The sequence below is a fragment of the Psittacula echo genome, assembly GCF_963264785.1.
Source record: "Psittacula echo genome assembly, chromosome: 1".
NCBI classification, from domain to species: domain Eukaryota; kingdom Metazoa; phylum Chordata; class Aves; order Psittaciformes; family Psittacidae; genus Psittacula; species Psittacula echo.
Window position 1 is genome coordinate 42,187,556 of NC_137735.1, and position 24,201 is coordinate 42,211,756.

The window sequence follows — 24,201 nt, forward strand, 5'->3', positions numbered from 1 at the left end:
GAGGTTGCAAATGCAATAAAGCAGAATGGCTCCAGTCATGGCACAAGTTACTGGGTGGGCTGAGATACCTTTTCATTAGTTCCCATTTCCTGCTCTTGTACTACTTTGAAACCCTGCATTTTCATGAAGTACTGTTAGTTTGCCTCTGGTTCAGGTGGCCATATAGGCCAGATACAGCTGATGGTAGGTAGCTCTCAGAGTCAGTGTGAGTGGATCTGTGCAGTAGCCAGACCTAAATGCATCTCTCTTCTGCTGCACATACGTGATATGACCCCAGCTTTGTAACATCATCTGATACAAGGGGCAAGTCCCCACAATGGACCTGTCCAATAACTATTGATCCAGGCAAGGGAGTGCTTCCTTAGGAAGCTCCTCTCTACTCTTTTTTCATATTCTCTGCTCTTTATTCATACTGGGACTACCCTTTGCCCCAAATCTACCCAGAAATAATTCAGAGCTAAATGTAACTTGAAAACAAATCTGGTGTGTAGGTACAAAGTTAAAACTTACCTTGGAGAAATACAAATATTGAAAGGACGTGACAGAATGTAAGTATCCGGACCGGTGTTTAGGTCTTCTATCAAATATTTTAAGAAGTAGACCACCACATTTGTAAACCAGCCATTTTTGAGGTACAGCATATTTTGTGCACGTTATTTTAATAATTCTGCATAAACACTTTGTTAAGACTGTATAGGTGGTATCAGCATACACAATGTAGCTATATTTTATTTTAAGATAAATAATATTGGTATAATATAGTTATTAATTATTTTATTCTTAGATGTCAGGACGTGCTGGAAGACGGGGATATGATATGACTGGAAATGTGTTCTTCTACGATATCCCAATGCCTAAAGTTGAAAGACTTATCAAATCCAACATACCTGAGTTGAAAGGCCAGTTTCCTCTGACTATTTCCTTAATATTGAGACTGATGCTGTTGGCTGCAAAGGCTGATGACAAAGAAGATGCCAAAGCAAAGGTTTAATGTTTTTTTTTTTCTTAATAGTAATTTAATGAAATGTCTCCTTGACACGAGCAGAAAGTTATGTATTTCAGAAACAAGCAATCTGCCTCCAAATGAAGTTGCATACTCTGCTATACTGCTTCTAGTATCTGTGCCATCTTTTCTGCAGTATTGTATTGTTCATTTTTATGCATTTATTCTTTGCAACAGATATTATCATCATATCATCAGAATGTTACTGTCAGGAAGGTATTTATTTTAGTAAAAATACCTTCCTGACAGTAACTGTTGTTCTGTGCAACAGTTGCGTTAACTTGGAGAGTCAGAAAGTCTTCCAATACTTAAAATTTCAGTTTTATTTGAGGAAAAAGTGTGAGCATACGTTTCCATAGGGAAAGGGGGAGCTATGAAATGCTATCTATCTCAATTGAAGCAATGAGAAAATTTGATGTGTTACTCACTTGCTTAAATCTAACTCACTTGTTACTAACTCTTTGGAATCAAAAAATTCTTATTCTTGCCTTTTAATGCATTGATATAAGTAGGCAACCCATGACTGTGATTACAAATTGGTCAGAGATCTCCTCTTGTAATTATTAAGGAACTCTTTCCTCCAGATGATCTGTTTTTTTACATCCACTTTAGACATCTATTTTCAAGGACTCACTGAATGAATACAGACACAGGTCTTCTTAAGTTAACAAAGTAAATTGGTAAACTTCTGTGTTAAAATATTAAAGTGATATTAAAGTGTAAGGAGTAATTTCAAAACTTCCTGGGTTTAGTTTAATGGTATTTAAATCCTTGTCTTTTAGATCTCTATATGAATTCCACGTAATTAACTTTACAAACCTTAGCATAAATGTAGAAAATGAACACACGTTTGACAGAGGATGGATGTTTTTCACAAGCATTTCCAGGAGTTAAGCATTCAATTTACATAAAACTACAACATAACCCCACCCAGCATTTTTATCCTGAAAAGCAAGTATTGAAACAAAAGATAAAAGCTGGATATTATATTTCTTCTCTTGTTACAGTATCAGCATTTCCTTGGATTTCTAAATTATCTTCTTATGTTTGTTTGACCAGGCATTGTCAGTATTGAAGCACTCACTGATGTCATTCAGAAAAGAAACATACGCTCAAATACTAAAAATTTATTTTATGTTTTCCTTGCAATTTCTGATCAAAGAGGTAAGTTTTAACTCATTCTCATAAAGGAGAGCTCTTAAATCTACAGATTCTTATTTATTTGTGTTAGTATGCTTTTATTTGAAGACCCATATACTTTATATTTCATAGCAATAGGCTATTTCTTTCTGTTAGAAATTTAAGAGAACGGGTAAAATTAGAGTGCTTTATATTTGAGGTTAATTCTGAGCTACTTAAGAAATAAACTCAACAGGAAAAGTTTTGTGGTGTGGTTTATATAGTTACAAATTCATTAGGCAAGTAAGAGCTGTGTGTTTCGATTATATATGAAGATGCATGCATGTGAAACTGCAGGGGTTTAAAGCATACTAAGGATGACACGATTTCCATAATGTTGAAAGAAATTACATCTGTAACAAAAATTTAGAGAAGACTGTAAATTACTGGTGTGTCTGTCCATAATAATACTTTAACTTTTGATGGATACCATTTTGGAAAATTTTTATGTATGATTCTGTTTGACTTACAGCTCAGAACTACAGTCAGTGGGACAAATAGGTGACTTGTTCCTTAGGATGGACCAATTTTTGCCTTTCAGTGGAAATTGCATGTTCTCAAATAGGTACCCATGCACTAGGTTGAAGGACTGTTCTTTTGAATGCCACCATTCTATATTTCTGTCATATCCAAGGTCACCCTTCACAACTAAGTGTGTTTTGCTTTTAAATTCAATAGGGTTACTTGGATCAAGAAGGTAAACCCATAGGATTTGCTGGACTTGTGACACACTTGCACTATCACGAACCTTCAAATTTTGTTTTAGTAAGCTTTCTTGTGAAAGGTTTGTTCCACAGATTGTGCCAGCCAATTAAAGGTAAATAATAGTCTCTGCATTTTAATTGTAGTCTGTGGTGGGCTCTCTAACCCCAATGGTTCTGAAATTTTCTGGTGCCTCATTGCTGCTACCATCTTTTGCTTGACTAGCCTTCATCCTCATATCCTTGGCCTCTGTCCCTACACAATCAGCATGTGCTCATATTTCTCATACATATGGCAATGTTGGTATCATGAACCTAAATGTATTGTTTGTGCAACATTCCAGTAGGGTAAGAAAGAATGCTATAGGTAGAAAAATCAATAACTGTGACTCCAGAGTAATATTTGAATGTCTTATAGACAACAAGGTGGATGACCACTCTGAATACCAACAGATTAAAAAAAATTAAGTACTACTAATGTCTCATTACATGAGTCAAATCCACTCTGTGCACTGAGATGTGCTGTGGGATATGAACATATAAGAATACAGTATTTATTTGTACATACTTTTAGTTGCTCAATTACCTAGCAGAGTTTTTTGTATGTAGTGAGTTGATCTTTAGCCAACATAACCTCTGTCATGACAACGGCAGGTGGGAAGAGAACTCCTGAATAGGAGTTACTGGGTTTTGTTTGGTTTTTCCTTAAAATTACTGTGATTTTTTCTTTCCTTTTCCACTTTCATTTTTAACCCAAAACCTTTCTGTTCTGACACAGGTTCAACTGTTTTTTCAGAAAATGTCCTGGAAAAGCTAGTGCTCATTTTAGCCAACCTCTTTGGGAGAAAATACCTTCCAGCCTGCGCAGTGAAATACAAACGCACATTTTGCCAGTCAAAGGTTAGATGAAGCTTTGGTCTTTACTGTAACTCATGCCGTGTTCCACTTCAAAGCATTTGTTTCCTTTTGTTAGACTAGTGTCATTGTAGATGTACAGTAGCCTGGAGCACCAGCAGGTAGATGCCTGCTCAGCCACTCACTTACTACTCCATCTCAACAGGATAAGGAGAGAAAATAGGATGGCAAAGCCCATGGATTGAGACAAAACCAGGCAGATCGCTTACCAGTTATGACCATGGGCAAAACAGCCTCAACTAGTGGCAGATTAATGTGTTGCCAATTAAAATGGGGTTTAGTAGTGACAAACAAAAGTTTAAAATTTCAGCACTACCTTGCCCCTGTCTTCCCCAGGCTCAGCTTTGCTCCTTCATTCCTGACTCCTTCACCTTCCCCACTCCTTCCCCAAGCAGTGCAGGGCTGATGGGAAATGAGAAAGGAGGAGCTGTGGTCAGTTCTTAACTCTTTCTGCTGCCTCTTCCTCCTCACGTCACCCTTGCTCCAGTGTGAGTCCTCTCTGTGCGCTGCAGTCTTTCAGAATAAACCTGCTCCAGGGTGAGCTTCCCAGGGGCTTTAAGTCTTTCTGGGCACATCCAGCTGCTCTGCTGTGGAGCTCTTCACAGGCTGCAGTGTGGGTATCTGCCTCAGCATAGTCCTCTCCACTGAGATTGCTGCAGGGAAATCTCTGCCCCACTGTGGTCTCTTCTGCAGGCTGCAAAGGAATCTCTGCTTCAACGTTTGGAGCACCTCCTCCCTCTGCTTCTCTGATCTTGGTGCTGGCACTGCTGCTTCTCACTCTGCCTGTTTGATATTTTTTACCCTTTCTTAATGAAGTTTTCCTAGAGGTGCTGCACCTGTGCCTGGTGGGCTCAGCTTTGCCCCATGTTGTGGCCATTGCAGCTGGCTGTGTCTGTCACCGGGCAGCCCTGGTCCTCTTCTCACAGTGGCCTGCCATGAACCTGTCTGTCCGCACCCCATCCTCACCCCCCACCACCTTGAAACCTACACACAATACAAGTAGCTAGAATAATGACGAATGTCTTTACTGGATAAAGAAGCCTTCATTTAACCACAGAGGTAACAGTGAGTGTCAGGTTAAAATGAAAAGTACCATTTTATTCAAGTATGTTTCAGTGATGACAGATGATGATACAGTTACTGTCATGATACTGCAAAATATAAAGGTATAAATGACACAAAGTTTCTTTACATAACTCAAGCACCTCTTCCCCAAATGGCAATTTATTACTTCTCTTCAATGGGTTAGAATTTTGTCAGTTTTGCATCTGACCAGGGAGCCTGTAGCTTTGTGAGACCCAAAAGGACACCAGCATGCTCTGTGGCACATAACACTAGGCTTAGGGCTTTTTCCAGAAATGGGACAGTATTAGTAGGGTCAGCATTGACGTTAGTTATGCACAAAGTTAACCCACTGTGGGTACAGGCAGAAAGTGAAACGTTTGTCATGTGCTCCTACTGGCTCTTTTAGGCAAAGCCTTTAGATATCTGGAGGACAAAGCTACGGCTGGAACAAGGGAAACTTCCATGTGAAGATGGTTCCTGTGGCCAGCTTCCAGCAAGCATTCCAAGAGGAAAACTTATGAGAAGTGGCTAGTCATGTAGGAGGGTTTACAGGCCTGCTCTGGCTAATGGCAGCCATGTCTGTCATGTTGGTAGGGAACCTGTTGAACACCAAGATATGCAAAACAGGAACTGGGAAAGGCAGCCCTTCAAAAATCTCTTTTTAGGGAGCTGAAACACCTCTAATAAAGCAGTTTGGCAAGTACTGTGCGAGTAAAAATCTAGGAATTTTATACTTCATGTTTGTCTTCCATGCCTTTTTCTGCATGAAATTCATGTTTGTCTTTAAGACACGTCAGTTCTAGATGGTTGGGGAGCCTGACAAGCTGGGTAAAGCTTGGAGCTGTACTCTTTCCTTTTTTCTACTAATATGCTATGTGTGTACAAAGACATTCTATATGCACTGACACTTTCAGAGAAAACCTGAATTAAGCAACAAATGGCATGTTATTTCAGGTCTTTCTAGAAGATCTGCCAGCAGACTTTGCAGAGGCTGTAAATGAGTACAACACCAAAGCAGAGGAAAATTTTGCTCATTTTCTTCTGACAACTGCTAAGCTGGCAGATATGGAACAAGAATACAGACTTCCACTGTCAAAGACAGGTAGGAAGTGAAAAATTAGTGCACGTTCATAATTTGTGAAATTCGATTGCATTAGGAAATTCAGGTTAATTCTTATTTTGTGAAGAAAAAGAATGGTGATTTCAGACATGCTAATAAAGAGATACAATTTCTATTTCACTTTTGTTTTACAAGAATTATAGATCATTGTATACAGTAGAAGCTTTGTACAGGAAAATGTTAATTTTAGTTGGTATTTTATTGTTTTGTAGGGGAAATAAAAATCAAATTGACTTTTTTATAAAAGGAAAAAATATATTATTGAATAAAAGCCTTTATATCTAATCAACACATTTGCAGGTCCTCAGATGCCTGCTTAGAGTCTTATAAAGGTTAGATTTTCAACATCTGAACAGCCTCAAGGTTGAAGGAACAACTAAAGACCATTTGTTAATTCAACTAAATTACTTATGCCAATGATGATGTTCAATAACCAAAGCACCATGGAGAGGCATGACTATAAAATTACCATGCAATATGGATTGCCATTGGGTGAAAAATATCACCTACTACATAATTTCATGTTAATTTCTGGAAGAGATATATAAAAGCAATGTAATAAACCACTCTCCCGTTGCCTAGCTCCTCTGAAAATAACAAGCCTTCAAAAAAGTAAGGAAGCACTTTAATCATAGCAGACAGCTGTATTTATTCATCCTCTTTTTTTTTTTTTTTTAATTCTCTGCTCTGTACAAATGGGAGAGATGGAAAAAAAGAAAAAGCCCAAATCGCCTTACGAGCTACCCTATCTTGCCATCTACTCTGAGTTTCAAGTATGGTGCTAAGTGAGTGATAAAAAGTTTTGTAGTAAAGCGGATGTCAGCTTAATACAAAGGTGAGGAATGGGGAAGATAAATAGATAAGGTGAATGCAAAACAAGACTGAATACAACATACTGCTTGAAATGGTAAATAGCAGTTAACCATTTCCAGTACTGACCACTGGAAAGTGCTGCATCATGGTATAACATTAGTAACGGTATACTGAAATCTCATTTTTTCATATTCAGTTTAAGATTGCTTATTTTAGCAATGGAGGGACCCCGCACCTTGATATGTAACCTGAAAAACGTAGGAAATGAAGAGCAGAATGATGGAATTCCAGATGAAAGAAGCAAAGCATGGGCTGCCTTGTATTACATGATATATATTCCTTTATCTATGTTAGTGTTACTAATGCTACTTTTACCCAGGATGTGAGCTATGAAAATTGAATTTCCTATTCTTGAATAGGAAATTCTAACTTGAATGTTAAAGTTTCTTGTTTAAATGGAGGTATTAATATGGTTTCGTTCTCATTTCATTACAAGTGTAACTACAGCATAGTTACTGTAATACACAGCAGAAAAGATTGTAGGACAAGGATTGACAGTATCATTATTAATATGGAAAGAAAGAATAAGTTTCTGTTTAGGAAAGGAAAATCAAAAGTACAAATATATTTAGAAATAATGAGACAGGTCTTCTATAGACAGTGACTGAAGTTACAGGCAGACCATAAACCAGCTGAAATTCCATATGTGGTAAAACCAGAAATCCATAAGGGGTTGCATAAAGCAGAGCAAAATATGTGACCTTCACATACTTAAGCCCTCAGTTTAGAGCTCTACACTTCAAGAATAAATGTTGGCTGGGAGTCCAGAGGCTAGCAATAAAAAAATATTAGATGTTGAGCTACTATATGTGTATACAGGTTGAAAAACCTGTTTTTCTTCAACGTAGGACAGAATAAAAGATGAAGGTAAAATAAGTCTTCTAGAACTAACATTCTGTTTGGTTTTTGCATAACTTTGTGCTGTTAGCAATTTTGGCTACAGATGAGTCAAGGAGAAAAGCTTAAGCTGCAAGGGTTGCAAGGATTAAGGCACAATCATTCTCACCATTAGGAAGTTCTTTCTTATATTCTGTAATCAAGTGTGTAGGCATTCTTATGAACAAAAGAAATAAACATCTATCAAGAAGGGTTTAAATTTAGAAGATTAACTGTATGTCCTGTCGTTATCTACTGCCTGAAAAATTCTGGCTTTTAAAATTGATTGCTGAAAGGGAGCTTGAGTCTGCATAGCTTACCTTGTATTTGAAACTTTGTCTAGATTTTACATCCAAGAGTTGGCATGGCTCTGAACTAGCATCTTATTTGATGGACACCACCAAAAGCATATCTGCCATCTCACCTTTTGCGTGTGTATCTGGAATGGTTGATAACGATCTATTTCTTGGGGAGAACATTAATAAAGTAAGTTATTTCTTCACAGGGGGCAGAATTTATTATAGGTCAATAAAAATAATTCTTTATTACAGTCTTCTTGCCTCTGTAATATGATGACCCCATGCTCAAGTGTCACTTTAGGAGAAACAATTTGAAAGGTCTCAAAATCAGCAATGAGTACTACCACGTTATTACAATGCAAAAACACAAATAGATGGATGTAGGAAAAAAATCTGTAGTGGGCTTTCCTGCAAGGCCTCTGTTCCTTTCAACTCCAAGGGAAGTAAAGTACTTTAATACTATATCAGCATGTTTATTGTCAGCTTGTATTTTCCTGTGGTCATCTATATGGGCTATGTAGCATTGGGGAATTATCACAACTCGTAATTCTGTTATAGGAAAAATGAAATTTCTCTGACTGGGGATTTGAAATTTGCCTTCATCCTTAAAATGTTCCATGCTTAAGGTTGATTATTATATTTAAGGCTTCAGTGAGAGAATCTAAACGTATTATCTACACATGGAAACATCGTCATCTAAAACTCAAGAGACATCCCGTGGCCCAGTAAAACTTTAAATGACTCAGAATGACTCAGAGCTGCACTAGCAGTGCAAGATGCTTTACTGACAAACTCTCCCTGTGTCTACAGCCTACACGTTCTTGTGCAGATTTTTGGAGTGGTCCAGGATTAGGAGTGTGGAATTTCCCAGCTGTGGTCTAAACATTTGACAAAACAGGCACATAAAGAAAACCACAGTAGCTATTCAACAGATACTTTCTTGTTTTTCAGGCTGTCTTACGTTCCCTTGGCATTAATGTCACAAACTGCCCCCTTCTTTATTTGAGAAAGTATGATAATCAAGGAAGGAGGCAGCCACTCAATGCATATGCACTGGACTTTTATAAGCATGGATCCCTGATTGCATTGACAACTGATAACTGGTATGTACTACCATTTTTAATACAGTGAAGTGGCAGCATTGTTTACAATAGGGTAAACAAGTACATCTTCTTGTTTTTAAAGACTTCTTCCTACAGGACTTAGGGATGGAATAGCTTTAAACCTGATTAGATTGGTTGACTATTTTAATGAGAAGAATAAAACATATACTACATGGAAGTCCAGTGGCATTAACTGTAAAGTATTAGCTGTGTATTCAAAACAGTACCATAAATGGGAAGTCTTGACTTCAGTGATGCAGGTTATTTTGACAGGCTCTTTGGAAGTTTTATTTAATCAAGGTTTTTTCATTATGAAAGAGATCGGGAAAGTCCCTAAAATGAGCAGGCCCAATGCAGTAGTTTAGAAGATGAAAACATAGTAGCAGAGAAATGTCAAAAACTTGGTCAAATAATGAAGACAGAAACAGATTAAAGGATGAATTCAGTGTTAAAAGATACAGGTAAAAGAATGTGAAAGAAATTAAAAACTTCAGTTAGGGAAAATCTAGAGCATAAGGGATGCAGGAGGATCACTTCCGCTTTTGACTCTCACTAGCCTTCTGTAACCTCTTTCATTAAATCCCTCTCTATATAAAACTTCTAGCTTGCAGTTCTTAATGAAGCCATTCACATACCTGTTTCATTCCCAACCACAAGCTCCCTCTCCCAACTACTCTATTTCAACTATCTTTATTTTGCCTTCATGCTCATAGCCAGTAACTTATATTTATGACCAATGAAATACCACTTCACTCTGCTCCCTGAGGGTGCTGTTGGGAGCATATAATATTATCTGCCTATTTTGTAAACTCTTCAAAGCATTTTCTAAGAATAATTACAGTATCCATTCCATGCACTGTTGTGGTTACAGTAGCAGAGTTTGACACTAATGCCACATTAGGAAGAGGTGAGGAAATACACATTGTAGAATCACATTCTTGATTCTGTCAAGTTGACCTAATGGAAGGTTCCCCCCACAGCAGAGGGGTTGGAACTGGATGATGTTTAAGGTCTCTTCCAGCCCAAACCATTCTGTGATTCTATTATTTTCAACACAATACTGAGGAACTACTATGTCAGTGTCTGAGGCCATGACATATGCTCTGCATCCTTACCCAATGTACATGACAGGGTTTATTAAAGGAGAAACAGCATGTGCATATCCATCCTAATTTTGAGTTTTCTTTCTTTAGGTTAAATGAAGGAGATGCTTACTATGCACTCAAGGAGTTTGTACTCATCATTAAGTCTATTGGGTATGATAAACTTATGGTTTCTAATATATAACAGATATTTCATCTTTAAAGCAATTTAAAATGAAACAATGTCTTTTTTTTTTTTTTTTTTTTTTTTTTTTTTAAACCCCAGAACATCACTGAGTGAACTGTGTGATGATCCAAATGACAATGTTCTGCTGGCATTTCAACAACTGGGTGAAATCTACGCAGAGAAACTGCAGTGTATTACGTGAAGATAAAAGGGGGGTGTGTGTGTGTGGGGAAGCAGCAGTACATAATAGTCTTACCACACAGATCAGCTGCCTCTTACGTTTGGAAGTGACTAGTTCAGAATCATCAAATATGTTTTATAATCAAGTTTTAGTAATATCCAGTACTAGTAATACAAAGTTTACTTCAGAAAATGAACCTTTACACATTGACATTTTAAATAAATAATGACTAAATAACTGTTTCTCATAGGTTAAGAAATGAGGTAATGGCACTTTTTTTTTTCCCCCAGGCAGTGATATGCATGTTAATGTAGCTCTCAGAAACAAGCTGAACAAATGTCACAGTTCTGACAGCTGGTGAGATTAGCCTCTCAGTAGGACAGCACTGGAAACTTTCAGCACATTTGTGAAGGATGTTCAGCAATTACTTTAGCAATTATAATCAAATATATTGTTTTAATTATATTCCAAGGTTTCTATGAAGTTCCGAAGTAGTACCTTCATGAATCATTATAAAAACTTTTAAACCAGTCTGAAGTTTTAGTCTACAAAAATTTAAGTATAAAGAGTTTTATATCAGTACAATGTAGTATGATTAATAAAATGTTACAACCATATCTAGAATTGCTTCATTTCTAACCCAACCTATCCTTAAGAGTCAAAAAGATTCAGGACACCTCCAGCATACTTGTCAAAAAGTCCCTTGCAATACAAATTATTGAGTTCAGTGAAATATATTTCCTAACTATTCTCTTGGGTTTTGCTGAGAAGAACAGTTTTCAACAATATTTTCATATTATTACTGAAAACTCTTCAGCTGAACACTACATTTTAGTCTACTTGTAGTCTGAAAAAATATTACATACATACTAATGTTCAGGTAGCCTTGAAGAATTAGGCTTTGCCTACAGTCCTCATTGTCAAGCACAAATTTATAGTGATGACCAAGACAGTGATTCAAGTTATTCTCTGTTGATAATGAACAAAATGCGCATTAAGGACAATTCAGAATTCCATTTCTTCAGATTACCTCTGGTGTTCAAATGATCACTGATGAAGTCTGTAACCTGAAATCTCTTTAGGCAGCATTAAACTACATGCAAGATGGTACAAGCAGATACTGGGGGAAGGGAGGGAAACCTGTACATAGGTAGTGCAGCTTAACAGCCATCAACTGACTTCAACTTCTTCCATATTTTTACTGTGTGAAACAAAATTATGACAGAAATGGATCACAGTGGTAGAAAAAGACTGATCTAACTCTGCCTGGAAAATAAAATTTACTCAAATTATTCTTTACTGTCTGGCAAGTCATGCCATATGCAGATACATCTTCCACAACTCTTCCTCAACTAGGGTAAACTGGCCTCATGTATACCTTTCCATGTTCATGTTTCCCAAAATAAATGGAGTAAACTTTTTATGTAAGACACAATTAATTGACCAAGGAATAAAGTCAGAAATTGGTCCTACTGTGTTCTCCATTATTTGACCAGTAAGCATGAAATCCTGGCTGAAAAACAAACTTACTAGATCAGTCACACTGTACTAATTTTATATGCTGAAAATTGTAATGTCTCTTAAAGCATTAGCAATGGAACGTTTCAATTTCAATAACGTGTACAGAAAGCACCTCACTCCTGTTACAGCTTTTAGTAAAGAGTGAATAGTGAAAGATGACCAAGTGATTAAGTTACACTGACCAAGAAATCAACTTGTGAAAGTTCAGAAAATCAGTAATCTTACTTAACTGTTACCTGGGTGGACTATAATTACTGTGACCCATAGTGAGTGAAACATCCTGCTTACCATTTACATGCCCTGGAAAACCTGAATGCTGAGTTATCAGGCACTTAGACAACAATTTGCCATGTTTGAAAAGCAGCCCTAAGACTGTACTGAACTCACATACCAACAATTTCTGCTCTCAAAACCAGTCTATCATAGTCTATTTGCTTAAAGGTAACAGTGTCTTCTTACTAAAAGACGAAGTATCTGCTTTAAAGTTAACTTTACCAAACTCTCATGAAACATTACTAATAGAATTGAACAGACAAGATGTTGTCTTAAGAAACTCAACAGGATTTCTGAATAACCCTTACTCATTAGGATTATTTTCTTGTCACTGTAGCTGAGAGAACCATATTTTACAACCTTCTGGCAATAAGTTTTATAGGTGCTTTATCTGTCTCTAAAATTGTTCCACTTTGAGATCAAACTCCATCCATGACACTCCGCCATTATCATGTGCAGCCTTTGTTTTCCAGTGATTTAACGCGATACGTTTTTAACACTTCTCTCCTACACATGCAGAACATGACAAGAATGTCTATAGAGATAAAAGCAGAGCAATACTTTCAGAAAAACTGACATATAGTAAGACTTAAGAGATGAAGATAAAGAACAATAAAACTAACAACAGAGTTTTCAGCACCTTCCTTACTAGAATGCAGATGCAAAAGAAAGATTAGTAAGTTTTATAAATTCTAGAAACCATTTTGCAGCACTTTTTAATAGAGGAATGCACTGCCACAGAAAAACTAAGGCAAAGAATTTAACACTAATCAAATTAAAATGAGGCCACATTTTCTAAACCAAGAATAGTATTTCTAAGTATTCTGTCATAGTAAGTATATTGGTAAGCCTTACAGAGATTTAAACGTAAGTAATATTTCTCTTACGAAGTTACGAAGATAACTTCTAGTTGACAGTGAAAAACTCTAAAGGGATATTAAACATTAAAATGGTATTTTTTCCCTCACTTCATATCATATTTCAAAGACTAAAAATTCAATGAGATCATTAATAGAGTGAGAAATGTCATTTTCCTTTTTTTCCTACTATTACACAAATTTTAAAGAGATTTTTGTGGTTTAAAAGCTACATCCTCCTAACACTTTCACCAAACAAACTAGCAAGTTAAGATCTTCTCCACTGACTTCCAAACTGTTGCCAAAAATGAGTGAAAACTACTTGTGACAGCTACTTTTCATAAAGGCAGCATTTCCAAAGCATAGCTGACACCCTTCTGCAGTGTGTAACAAAACCACTGATGTGGTGCTTCAGTTTCAAAAGCATAAGAGAAATTGTTGAGATGTCACTAGGAGCTGGACCTTCAATATATGTTAAATACATCATTGGGAAAAAAAAACCCAAACCCACAGCTAAGGAGAGATATGCAAACCAATTTTCAGTAATGCCCTTCAAAATCCTTCATTCTCCCTGTGGCTTTCCTCCTTCCCTCCCTCCCAGTGACAAGAATGGTAGTGTCTGTGCTCTCTTACTAACGTAACCCTAGCGCACGCACTGCTGTACTGAAACATCAATACCCTGCTCCTCATCACTGAGGCTTCATTGAACCCACTGCCTGAGCCACCCCCATCCCCATCCTGCCCACCCCACACACACCCACCCAGGTGGCGCTTCTCTGAAGGTCTGCATTCCTGAAGATACAGCACGAATGGCCAGACTTTGATAATAACAACTGTCAAATGATAGGTATCCCCCACTTCTTAATGTGTTAAGGAACATTTATTTAATTTCAGCCTATTTAAGTATAGCTATCTTCCATTTCACTCTCTTGTCATTTCTCAGATTTTATTCTACTAGATATTTTGTCTTCGAAAACAGAAAAATGCTCTGATTGACCGCTGCCAGCAGTAGAGACAGATGTTTGACTTAGCTGTTCTGTGTCAGAATCGCTGTCACTTGGCAGTCCTCCTATCTTTTTTACCATGAACACAGAACCTCCTGAAGATGGATCATTGCATGCGCCAAGACCAGAACAAGCTGCATTCTGACATGGTAGAGACTCAGGCTCATCTTCCCTTCGAGGACAGGAGCAGTTGTTTCCAGCAACAGTTTCACTCTCTTCCTCTTTTACCTTTGTTTCTGGTTTTGTTGCTGTAGGAAGTTGAGTGGAAGATGCATTCTCATATTTAACAGGAAGGATGGCTGAAGACAAAGGCTGGCTACAAGAATTACTACCCTCAGGAAGTGTCCCTGCACTTTCAGTTTTCTTCGATGAGTTCATAGGAAAGAGTGAACCTTCACAATTTGATTGACTCTGTCTAGAGGCAGGCTCCACACACTCTGGAGATACAGGCTTCCCTACATTCAGAGGTGTTTTGTCAGATTTCATCTTCTCTTCTTCAGTACCATTTCCAGGCAGAAACACAGAGGAAGTCAGTGAACCAGAGGTATTTCTGGCAGTATTTCCAAATGAAAACACTGGTGAGGGCAATGAGAAACAGCTATTTTTGAATGAAAATACAAAATTAGCAGGGAGGATGGGAGACTTGGTGACATTCACCCCAGCTGCAGTCTTGGTCTCTGAAGTATTACAAGCTACAGTTGTGGCAGATTCTGAGGTGTTGGCTTTTTGTTCCCCTGAGACAGATGGTTTCTGTGTTCCATATCCTGCAGTTTCCTTTGCAGAAAGTGTTATTTCTCTCACGTGAGATGATGTATTTTTGTCAGATGGCTTCTCAGGTTGGCTAAAAAATGGGGATAGTGGTAAAACCTTAAACGAATTGCTGACTCCGGATTCTGCAGAATCACCTTTTACTGAATTGCCAAAGGGAAATGAAAAACCTGGCTTCTTGCTTTCTACTGAGTCTAAATCAGGATTGGATGAAGCATCAGAAACTGTGGGTCTGGCTACAGGACCATGCTTTCTAAATTTGCTTTCATACTGATTGTTGGTTTTATCTGCATGATCACATTTTCCAGGGTAAAACTGAGGGAAAACATACTTTGTGTCTTTGATTTTAAAGGAAAATGTACCTGCATCTTTAGTAAATGCGGGTACTGAGTTGTTACCTGCACCAAAAGTAAAAGGTGAAGTAGAAGGTTCCTCTGCAGAAACATCTAGACGTTCTGACTTTGAAACAGTAACAGCTGCTGATGCTGGTGGGTTTAACCCAAATGAAGTGCAAGAATTTGTGTCTATTTCATTGGAAACAGTAACCGCTGCTTCCTGCATTGGTAATTTTTCTTTAGGTCCTAAGTCTTCAGAGTTTTCTAAGGCTGGAGTGGCTGCTTCCTGGGAACTTCTCTCAAGAAATAGTTTTAAGTCACCATTTGTTTCAGAAGAGTCCATATTTGTGGACGGGATGCTGTGACGACTGGCTCCAGAAAAGCTTTTCTCAAAGCCATCTGCTCTTTGCAGGATTCCAATTTTCACTTTATCTGGACTATTTGCTTTGGAAGGTGAAGATGCAAAAGGAGCTCCTGAAGACCTAGCCTTCAAAGCCCCAGCGCCTCCAAATTTATACTTTTTATTTCCAGATAGAGTTTGCGTCTTGACCTCACTGGTGAGCTTCTGATGTTCCATATAGAATTTGTAACGTAACTCCTACAATCACAGCAAAGAATCCCATTAAGTAAAAGGGCATTTATGGATTCAGGCATTGTAAAACTCACATAAGACTAAAGAAAAGTTTTCATATTTCTATAGCACCTACAATGTATATTCCCATTGCTGCTGGAAGGCAACAGAGCATGAGTCACGACGGGAAAACCTTGTTTTAAAACAACTGAACAAGATGCACATGGAATCATGATGAAAGTAGTTTTGAAATAGGAGACTATAGAAAACTGTATTTAGTCACCAACAAAAAATAGCTAAAAAAATACCACCTTAGACATTAAGTGACACATTCTCAAATTGCCATGAAAAATAACCACCTGAAGCAAATGTAGGTGGTGTTTTGGGTTTGTGGTGGTTGGCAGTTTTTTGGTGCTTTTGTGGTGGTGTTTTTTTGGGTGGGGGTCTGTGGGTTTTCTTCCCCCTAGATGCAATAAGTATATAACTGGCATTCTCAAGGAGCACAGAAAAGAGATGCAAAAGAAAAACAATTCTGTCTTTAAAGGACCAAAGCAACTTTTCCATCTAATCACCTGCCACTGGTGTTCTTGGAACATGCATCATGTGATGCACTGCCAGCCAAGCTTTACCAACTGTAACTAGAATCACCCTGTACAGACAAAAATTCACTCAGCCACCCACACGGAACTGCTAAGTGAAAAAAATGCAGTTGTACAACTAAATCATTGGAAACGAAACCAAAAGAAACTGGATTCAGTTTCATTTCAATTTAGGAGGAATTTAGGTACTCGTAGAAGAATGAATTCTATTATCTTCAGAAAATAGAAAACAGGCAGATGACTTCCTCTTTCTATAAGCTGAAAAAGGCTAGGCAAACATATATAAAGTTGTGTTGTAACAAATAGTAACTTGGCTGTACTTATAACAGATGTTCAGTCGTACCTCATGACTCATGTTTTGACACGCAGTCATTTCCGATATTGACATTAGGTGAGTACAAATCCTGCTGCCATCTGCCAGTGCTTCCTCCTGTCCTGCTACAGGCTGAAAAGTGTTTTGCAGCAGACATTAGAATTCATAGAATCATAGAATGGTTTGGGTTGGAAAGGACCTTACAATGACCTAGTTCCAACCCCCTTGCCATGGCTAGGGACGCCTCACCCAAGACGATATTGCCCAAGGCTCTGACAAATTAGTAGTGTCTTGTAGCCCCATAGTCAATAACTTACAAGAAACGCGTTGGGTGTGTTCTTCTGCTCCTGCCATTGCTTTATGTTATTTTTAAATAGAGTCTTTTTTGTTGAGTCCTCATTTCCCCCAGAAGGTAGATCTAGTACAAAGAAGAGTGATGGAGAGCATATTTAGCATAAAAAATAAGGAAAGGTTCCTGTGCATCTAAAACACAGATTCCAATTCAGAAGTACTAAAAGTACATTGCATAAAGTGAGACCTCAGTACTTGTCAAACTTTGAAGCCAGAGACCTGCATAAGGCATTCTAAATGCCTAGAGATGTGTGTCCTAACACAAAACCTATTGTTTTCTCCTACGAGGTAAAAGGATTTAATCAGAACATAGTTAACATCCAATTACACTACAACAGATGCTCATCAGTTCAGCAATACGTTCCTTACAGGGGCAATACTGGTTATATAGGATAATTCTAATACTTCCCCCAGGTTCCAAAAATGTAACTTAGGGACTTTCTAGAGAAAGCACATTCATAAAACATTTTTAAAAGCCCTTGATTAATTTATCATCCATTAATTTGCTCAGATGCTTTTTAACAACTTCCATGCTTTTGCCATGCAGATGGTTTGCTAGGAATTGGCTCCACAAGTTGTAGGTTCCTATCACAGAATAGTTAGGATTGGAAAGGACCTTGATATCATCTAGTTCCAACCCCCCTGCCATGGACAGGGACGCTTCACACTAAACCATGCCACCCAAGGCCTCATCCAACCTGGCCTTCAACACTGCCAAGGATGGAGCATTCACAGCTTCCCTGGGCAACCCATTCCAGTGCCTCACTACCCTTACAGTAAAGAATTTCTTCCTTATATCCAATCTAAACTTCCCCTGTTTAAGTTTGAACCTCTTACCCCCTGTCCTATCATTACAGTCCCTAATGAAGAGTCCCTCCTCAGCATCCTTATAGGCTCCCTTCAGATACTGGAGGGCTGCTATGATGACTTTCCAAATCTTGTCCTGTATTAGGTCCTTCTTCCCTACCTTTATCAGTGCCTTCGTTAACAGGCATTAACTTCAAAGCCAAGATTTTATTAACCACAGGTTTGATATCCATCTTCTTGTGAGTACACTCTGGTGTTTTTTTATAGCTGGATGCTATGTTCATCAGGTCAAGCTGAGTTTTCATTCTGGAAAAGAAAGAAAAACCAACACAGAACTTAAATGCTTTTCTTAAGGTTCACATGCCAACCACTAAATTACACCTGCCTAATAAAAGAAATATTTTGAAAAGAAATCACAAAGGGGGAGAAGAAATCAGAAAAAGTCTTCAACGAAGCATACAGTTTCCTAGATCTTTTTTCTTAAAACTTACTATCTGACAATTCACTGAATTAGGTTTCATACACAATCAAAGTTGCAAAATGTAGTGCCTGAAGCTAAGCAGAGATTAACATTCCCTCCACTTGTTTTTCTTAGCATGCTAAACCCAAATCTGAATTATACTCTTTCTTGAGAGGGCATTGCTAATGTTAGTCTGAATCACAACATATTTTAAAAACTCCTTTTCCAATAATCTTTCTTAAACTCTGCTTAAAAAGTCATAAGAAATGTAATTAAGAATCTTTAGGAAGAAATATATAGGGTATTTGCACTGCAGACAAAAATGAAGATACTGCAGGTTCTCCATACATGTTCTTAAACTCAAGGATTTCAGTTAAATCTGCAGGGATGCTCCAGTGTTCCTGAGTTTAAGTAAGATATCTAAAAATATTCAGTCACTGTGTATAAGGAATTCCTAGATTCAGTTTTTTCCAGGATGTAGTTCAAAAGATTATCTCTAATCCTAGATAGCACATCACTAAAATTCTTGACACATTTCCTAAGCTTTGCAATACTGAGCATCCAAAAATCTGAAAGCATTATAATGTCTTAATTACTAAATATTACTTTCATTTTAAGTCACTATATCTGACCATACCCAAAGTAACTATTTTCCTTGTTATTAATGTTAAAACTAACAAAGCATGAAAAAATGTATATACCTTGCATTCAAGCCACAGGCCACCTATAAATAAAACAAGAATTTGTAAGATACGAATTAATTTTCCTCGAGCTCTCAAAAGATTATTGCTTTATTAAAATACTTCAGAGACTGAACTCGTATTTTCATTTCGAAGAACTATAGGAAATAAACCTGTTAACATTTAAGAGGAAAAAAGAGAGCATCCAAATGTAAAAATCAAAGTGTGTCTGGGTCAATGATGTACTTTGTAATATTTTGTGTTAAAGACAAAAAGCACTACTTCAGAGCCAAATGAAGGTATTCAAATAATGAGTCATGACCCGTATGGTTCTCATTCATTTTGGATACCCAAGTATTTGTTAACATTCAAACGAAAGACTACTTTGTATTTCTTGGTGAGGGAAGCATCTCCTACCTGCTCTTATGGTGCTGTTACACCAAGATTTTAAAAAAGCTGTCTTTTAGTTTGAAATCAGCCAGATAATGGCAGTATGAAGTGCACTGCATTGTAGTCATATGACACTTCCCAAAGAATGGGCAATGAAAAGTAGAAAACCGAGTGGATTATATACTGCTTCCCTCTAAAATCCTGGTGATCTCACTGTACTAATTCTTAAATAACAAAACCCTATCTTACTGAGTTGTGTGCTGTTATGGGGGGCAGGCAGAAGGTAGTGAGTTTAAAGCATACTACTCATTGGAGTCAGAATATTCCTTCCAAAAGTGGAAGTCACTTTTACTTTGGGTAAAAGTGAAATTTTCCTCAATAAGTTGTAGCCAGAAACTTGGGCAAACTAAGTACTTTCTTAGCTTCTCATTTATCTGAAAGCAGCAATAAGACCCACTGCAGGAAAGAATATGCTGTGATTTCTTAGGAAAGCACAACCCTTGAAACTGAACACAAAATTCCGTAGCTATTAAAGTATTTTGCTCCATATCTACCATCTGCTTAAACTTTGTACAATTGCAGCCAGCGTTGGACATAAAACCTTATGAAAAGATGTCTGCTAGCTTAGGTAACAGTGAAGATAAAGCCTGTGTCCTGCGTTCCTCTAGCATTCATCTTTAAATCAGATTGCATTTTTTTTTCCTGCAGTTCCCTTGAACACTATGAGGGAGACTTTCAGGGTCACTTATACAGAAGCGTGTATACTACGTAATACAGTGTATGTAAGAAGTACCTAAGCTAGCCTTAAATAGGCTGAGTTATCTCCACTGCACATATTTGTGCAAAGTTCACAGGTTTTAAAATCAATATAATTGCCTTAGTTTGGGTATCCCAACATGGTATCCTGCTGTGCAGCACTGACAAGTTATCAAATCTGCCGCCAATCTTTCCCCAAACAGCATTTTTAGGGTCTTAAAAGTTCAAAGATGCAACAGAAGTGCTTAATAGACAAAGAACTTGAATATAAACATTAAAAACCAAATAAATGGGAGAATTTTGAAGGCAATACTAGAAAATTACTCCCTACCTGCACCAAAACTTTAACAGCTGCTAATATAATATAGCAAGTGTTACAGCAGCAGCTTTACAGTCAATTTAAGTAGTTTTCAGTGAAGAGCCTAAATGTCTACTGAACTCACTAAATATAAGCTGCAAAGAAAGTTTTTTCAACTTTTCTAAAACGAAAAGCACTGTTATAAAAAATATGAAGTGTTAAATAATTTTAGTCTGTATTTTTTGTTCGCTGAATTTGTTTTCCCTGATCCAGTAATTTTCATAATCATAACCTACAATACAGGAGGCTGTATTTGAGGTTCATTATACAACTGATATTAAATAATAAGAAAAAGGCCATCACCTCTAGGAAACGCTGAGGATCACACTCATGGACAAGCTCTTCACAATCCTTCAGAAAATTTTCAATGGTCTTCTTGTGAGCCTCCTTCATTTTCTTCCAAATTGCAAATTCCTTTTCTTTTTTACTTCTTTGATTTTCAACATCTTCTAGCAATTGCTGTTTCTTCATTTCCAGAGTCTTGAAGATTTCTCCGAATTCCAGTGCAATCATGTCAGCATCGTTGTTCAGCGCCATCTAGAAGCACCAGAACATAAAACCACATGAAAACACAGTAATAATGTCTTTAGACACTTCCCTAGTCAGGAGGAAGAGTCACTAGGAGTCACCTCCCTGAGGAAGCTCAGAGCACATTTATGCCACAAGAAGCACCAGTATGCTCCATGTTGTGATTAACCGATCATGAGAAAAGAAACAAAGACACACACATATATATAATATCCAGCATCTGTAACTCACATCCATATCATTCAGTTGATTTGAGATCTCATTCGTCAGCTTCTCATTTATTGTTCTCATTTTTTTCAGACTGCTGAAGAAGGTTAACTGCAAGACAATTGAAACGCTTATCATTGCTTTATCTACTCCATAAAGTAAATACATCTCAGTGGTTATCTACAATCATATCATGGCATGCTCTGTACAACACACTAAAGAAAGCCCGTGATTCAAAACATCTCTTAATGGCATTTAGTGCTTTCCTGGTTCAGTACACAAACTTTCTTTGGTTATTTCTCTCTCCAAGTAATGCTTACCTACAATACATATTGTTAGACTTGCTACAGGGTTACTTTATAATTAAACTACTGGTTCCCTCAGCCTTTGTTTTCCACCTCTCCCCTCACACATGTATCTATCTCAATGTAAGTTTTAACTGTTATTCCAGTTTGACAAGCAACTACAGGATATTCACAGGTTTTTATGCTTCACGCTGATAAAACAGAAAGCTGTGCATAACCCAGTTACTGTTTGGTTTTGAACTAAGATCATCCCCGTGTTTTCCTCCTTTACCTCACTACAGTGTCATTAAGATTTAGGTAAGAAGCCTAGTGTAAAGACTATTTTCCCTGGGTTTCCAGGGTGAAGTGTAATTGGTGATGGGAGGGGCGGGAGAGAAATCAGTGCAAAACCAGCTCTTGGCTTAGTCAGTAGTGTACTTAAACCTTTACGCTTATATTCTTCATGCATCAGTTTCCATTACTACATAGCAGAACAGACGCACATCCCATCACCCTGCACCCCATTTGCATAGGGCACGAAAAGCTCATTTTACCCAATTTTGGCAAAAAAGCACAACCACTTGTCACTACAATCAGCCAACTAAACATTAGGCAAGGCAGTTGTCTTCTTCATTCATTCACACAGGAGTGCATTTTGGTTTTACATTTATTATTACTTACCTAACCCATCTGTTTCTAAATATGTAATTATCTGTGACTCAAATTACCTACGCCAGCTTAGACAGCCTATAAACAAAGTATTTGTGGGTGGGGCTTTTGTTCTGAATTTGGAAAAACTGGATCTGGACATGCAATAAACTCTCAGCATCCGGGTGTTTTATCAGCAAAGAATGCAGGTCTATATATTAAAACACAACACTCCCTCCTTCATTCTCCGCCCTCCCCTCCCCCCCCCCCCCCCTTCAGATGCTTTTCAATTTGGGTTCAGATCTGTTGGCACTGTAAAATCGCTTGGTCCCCTGTATGTGGTGGATGAGGTCTGACTGCACACCCCGGTACTCCATAAGCAAATCCGATCACCTGGTTCAAAGAGGCACAGTCCCTCGCTGTCTCCCGCCTGCCCACTACACAGCGTTTTCCCCTGCATTTCTGAGTAAAAACACCCAGTGCAAGGAAGGACACCCTGTAGGAGAGCCCAACCTCCCAGCCGGAGCCCTGGCGCGGAGAGGAAGCGCCGCGCTTACTTTCTCTTCCTGGTACACAGCGTCTATGAGGTTGACGGAGTGGAAGATGCCTTGATGCTCCTTAGAGACACACAGCCCGCACCCCGCCTGGCGGCACATCCGGCAATAGAGCTGCACCAGCCGTCCCGGATGCTTCTGGCAGGTTCCCCCGAGAGCCTGCAGGGAGAGTGGAGACCCTGGCCCCTGCTCTGCCTCTTCGGCCTTGGCGGTCCCGGCCGTGCCGGATCGGTAGAGCCTGACCAACTCCGCCAGGGTGGTGTTGACAGGCAGCGCGGCGGCGCCGCCCCGGGGCAGCGGGCAGAGCTTCCTGCACAGCGGGCACGACACCCGGCCGCTGGCCACGTCGCCGCCAGCGCCCGAACCCCCCCGGGAGTGGCGGGACTGCCCCTGACCCCGCTGCTGCTGCAGGCGGGCGGCCTCGGCCGAAGCCAGGCACTCCAGCACGCAGTCCCGGCAGAAGTTGTGCGAGCAAAGGGGCAGAGTCACCGGCTCCTCGAAGAGAGACAGGCACACGGCGCAGGTCAGGCTGGCCTCCATCTGCAACAAGTAGGTGGGCGGCCGAGAACGGGGCCGCCACTCCTGCTGTCCGGGCTCGCAAGCGGCCCGACTGGGCGGTCTCGGCTCGCCCCGCTGCACCGGGCCCGGCTCGCAGGCTGCCCCCGGCTTGTCGCGCCGTCCCGCCGCCTCCAGCGTGGCGGTAACGACCGGCCCTGCCTGGAGACGGCGGGCTCCGACGAGGGAGCCCAATACCCCTCAAGCATCCAACTTCAACCTCCGCTTCCAACCGCCAACTTTCCAGGAAGTGGAAGCCGGCGGCGGGGACGGGGCAAGCGGAGGCGCGCTTGGCGATTGGGGGAAAGGCGAGATTGACACCGCTGGTGTCCAGTCAGAGCAGCCGGGGCCGTGAGGCACCATGGGGGCGTGGCGCGGGGCTGCCCGTGTGTGACCGCTGCCCCGGGCGGGGCGGAGAGTGCTGAGACGCGCCCCCTGCCCGGCTGGTGAGAGGCGCGTGCCGGGCCGTGGCGCTGCTGCCGCCATGTTGTGAGAGGCACTGCGCGGAGTTCCTGCCCCGAGCGCGGTGAGGGTTCCTCGGGCTTTGCTCCACACGGCAGTGGCGGTTGAGAGACGTGCGAGTGCGCAGAGCTAGAGCCAAGTAACTCCGCAGTGCTGAGGTACGGCTGGTGTTCGCTACCTCTAACTACAGCTGTAAAATAGTAATGTAATTTAAGCTTGGGGTTTTGTTAATGCTGAGGCGTTGGCATAGACTTACAAACTCATCGAAGGGTGTTGGTTGGAAGGGACCTTTAAATATCACCTTGTCTTAACTCCCTAGTTGTGGACAGGCACATC

At 39.4% G+C, this 24,201-nt stretch overlaps 2 protein-coding genes across 2 annotated transcripts in view; one reads left to right on the forward strand and one right to left on the reverse strand.

Moving 5' to 3' along the window:
• The window catches only part of DDX60 (DExD/H-box helicase 60), a gene marked incomplete at its 5' end in the record, with an annotated part of 64,724 nt that extends 53,377 nt beyond the window's left edge, over positions 1–11,347 (forward strand). Inside the window, 9 exons of the mRNA XM_080633310.1 lie at positions 785–985; positions 2,063–2,167; positions 2,861–2,999; positions 3,662–3,783; positions 5,818–5,965; positions 8,076–8,218; positions 8,983–9,134; positions 10,328–10,390; positions 10,503–11,347. Coding sequence (XP_080489436.1) covers positions 785–985; positions 2,063–2,167; positions 2,861–2,999; positions 3,662–3,783; positions 5,818–5,965; positions 8,076–8,218; positions 8,983–9,134; positions 10,328–10,390; positions 10,503–10,605 — 1,176 coding nt within the window. The 3' untranslated portion in view covers positions 10,606–11,347. The remainder of the gene's footprint in view (positions 1–784; positions 986–2,062; positions 2,168–2,860; positions 3,000–3,661; positions 3,784–5,817; positions 5,966–8,075; positions 8,219–8,982; positions 9,135–10,327; positions 10,391–10,502) is intronic.
• A 2,752-nt stretch (positions 11,348–14,099) lies between these two features.
• Positions 14,100–23,634, reverse strand: LOC308222793 (uncharacterized protein). The gene is made up of 8 exons (XM_080621158.1): positions 22,852–23,634; positions 21,387–21,473; positions 20,931–21,164; positions 19,145–19,167; positions 18,144–18,289; positions 17,143–17,243; positions 16,856–16,957; positions 14,100–15,940 (listed from the first exon to the last, which is right to left on the reverse strand). The coding sequence occupies exons 1-8, from the start codon at positions 23,386–23,388 to the stop codon at positions 14,168–14,170; spliced, it is 3,003 nt and encodes a 1,000-aa protein (XP_080477284.1). The 5' UTR covers positions 23,389–23,634; the 3' UTR covers positions 14,100–14,167.
• Between the last annotated feature and the right edge of the window lie 567 nt (positions 23,635–24,201).